Below are 2,629 nucleotides of genomic sequence, written 5' to 3'. Positions count from 1 at the left end.
AGATGTAATAAGAATTCAATAGAAAACAACTATTAGTATTGGGAATGATTTGTTTATTCATTGTGAAATGTTGTAAAATAAATAGGGAATAAAATAAGCGTGCAGTAACAAACTACAACCCACTTCTAGTTAGAAATAAGGAAACAAACTTGACTAAATCAATTCAACAAACTATCCTAAAAACTAGGACTCTTATTTGACTAAAGACTTATCATTCCCTCCCTTAAACTATACTGCATTTGCAGCTAGTTAACATATGGTAGTTCACACACTCCGAGCCTCCTTCTTAGCTCTCGAAATAGCTCCAATTTAAGCGGTTTGGTGAAAATGTCGGCTATTTGCTGCCTTGTACCACAAAACTGAAGTTGCACAACTCCATCATTCACTAGCTCTCGTAAGAAATGGTAGCGCACATCAATGTGCTTGCTCCTACCGTGCATCACCGGATTCCTCGTCAACTTAATTGTTGAGCTATTGTCACAAAAGATGACAGTACTCTCATTGTCCATGTAGCCAATCTTCTTTAGCACCCGTTGCATCCATATTGCTTGACAACTACTTCCTGCAGTTGTAATGAATTCTGCTTTGGTTGTGCTTAGTGTTACGATCGACTCCTATCGAGAAGACCAAGTCACAGCTGCTCCACTTAGCATAAAAACATAGCCTGAGGTGCTTCTTCTATCTTCCACTGATCCGGCATAATCGATGTCAGTAAAACCAAACAACTCGTGACTTCCTCCCCTTCTGTAAAGAATGTCAAATGTTATTATACCTTGCAAGTAACGTAGAATTCTCTTGGTTGCCGAATGATGAACTTATGTAGGTCTTGACATATACCTGCTTAATAAGCTTACTGCATACATTATATTCGGTCTTGTAGTGGTCAAGTACATCATGCTCCCAATCAACTGCTTGAAGAATGAACCATCCATCTCAATACCATTTTCATCTTTGGAGATTTCGAATCCTGGAACCATTGGATTTTCAACGGAATTGTTATGCTCCATTCCAAAACGCCTCAACACTTCCATCACGTACTTCGCCTGACTGATGAATATACCACCATCAAACTGAACTACCTCAATACCAAGAAAATACTTCATCTTACCCAAGTCCGTCATATCAAATTCCTTCATCATGGACTCTTTGAATTCAACCATCATATTCTCATCATCTCCGGTATATAATACACATCCCGTACAAGGTGATTCACTCCTTTTACGGTCAATCGAACATTTCCCTTTCCAACAACATTCATGCTTGCATAATTACCCAATCTTACCACCTTGTTGAACCCCTTTTCTAAATCGCAGAAGAGAGATGAATCACCACACATGTGATTGCTACCTCCAGAATCAATAAACCATACGTCGTCTCGATCACCTCCTAGCGTATCAGTATATGCCATTAGCATCATCTCTTCTGATTCATTCAAATTTGCACAATTTGTGTGGCACTCATACTGAAAGTGTCCAAACTTATGACATTTATAACACTCAACCGTATCTTTGCTCCAGTTTAGGCGACCCCTGCCTCTACCTTGTCCTCGGCCTCCTCTGAAAGCAGCTTTTCCTCTTCCTCTTCCACCATAGCCTTCATGAGTCACTTTCAAAGCATGTTCTTCTCCTCCTTCTCCTTTGAATTTTTGCTCATGAACGAGTAGAGAACTTTGCAAGGCATCCACAGAGAGTTGATCTATGTCCTTGGCTTCCTTAATGGAACAAACAATATAGTTCCATTTTATCAGTAAGTGTTCTCAAAATTTTCTCAACGGTCTTGACATCACTCACATCTTCCCCGTAATTCCTCATGTCATTTGCAACCGTCATTACTCGACCAAAGTAATCATTTATCGATTCTCCCTGCTTCATTTCCAGAACCTCAAAGTCCCGGCGTAGACGATTGAGCTGAGCTCTCTTCACTCAAACATTACCTTGACACTTCATCTTCATGGATCCCATAGCTGTTTGGATGTCTCCTTTTGCGTAATCGTCTTCAGAATTGACTTGTCAAATGACTGAAACAAGTAATTCTTAGCTTTCAAATCCTTCAGCTTCATCTCCTCTAGGTTCTATTTTTGCGTCAGTGTCATCCCATCCATACTCGTAGGCTGGCTGTAGCCCAATTCGACAACAACCCAGTACTCCTTGGATCGAAGAATATTCTCCATGACCATGCTTCAATGATCGTAGTCACCATCGAGCTTTGGAATGGACGCTGAAACATAGTTTGCTTCTGAACCCGTCTTTCTCAAGTCACGCTCTGATGCCAGATTGTTAGATGCAATAAGAATTTAATAGAAATTAACTAACAGTTCTGGGTATGACTTGTTTATTCCTTGTGAAATGCTATAAAATAAATAGGGAATAAAATGAACGTACAGTAACAAACTACAACTCACTTCTAGCTAGAAACAAGAAAACAAACTTGACTAAATCAATTCAATAAACTATCCTAAAAAGTAGGACTCTTATTTGACTAAAGACTTAAGTGTACTTTTATTAAAAGTAAACTTTAGAATTTAAATATAGATGAGAATTCTTATATACGGTGAAAATAAACAAAGGAATTAGTACCATTTTAATGATAAATCACAATAAGTTAGTTACTTTGCTAAATTATTCGCAAT

At 38.5% G+C, this 2,629-nt stretch overlaps 1 protein-coding gene across 1 annotated transcript; it reads right to left on the bottom strand.

The window, feature by feature from the left end:
- Nucleotides 1-614: 614 nt before the first annotated feature.
- On the bottom strand, nucleotides 615-1,160 carry LOC127082261 (uncharacterized mitochondrial protein AtMg00810-like). Its single transcript, XM_051022501.1, has 2 exons — nucleotides 838-1,160; nucleotides 615-744 (listed from the first exon to the last, which is right to left on the bottom strand). Exons 1-2 carry the CDS (start codon nucleotides 1,158-1,160, stop codon nucleotides 615-617), a joined length of 453 nt encoding a protein of 150 aa, XP_050878458.1.
- Nucleotides 1,161-2,629: the final 1,469 nt, after the last annotated feature.

Source organism: Lathyrus oleraceus, chromosome 5 (assembly GCF_024323335.1).
Source record: "Lathyrus oleraceus cultivar Zhongwan6 chromosome 5, CAAS_Psat_ZW6_1.0, whole genome shotgun sequence".
Classification (NCBI taxonomy): domain Eukaryota; kingdom Viridiplantae; phylum Streptophyta; class Magnoliopsida; order Fabales; family Fabaceae; genus Lathyrus; species Lathyrus oleraceus.
Note: the sequence above shows the minus strand (reverse complement) of the source record. Positions and strands in the feature narration are given on the sequence as shown.

Bases quoted from the DNA above. Each gene is read 5' to 3' on its own strand.
- LOC127082261 (XM_051022501.1), bottom strand. From the start codon at position 1,160: ATGGTTGAATTCAAAGAGTCCATGATGAAGGAATTTGATATGACGGAC. The intron at 745-837 runs GTATATGTCAAG...CATTCTTTACAG, and splicing joins GCAGTAAGCTTATTAAGCAG to AAGGGGAGGAAGTCACGAGT.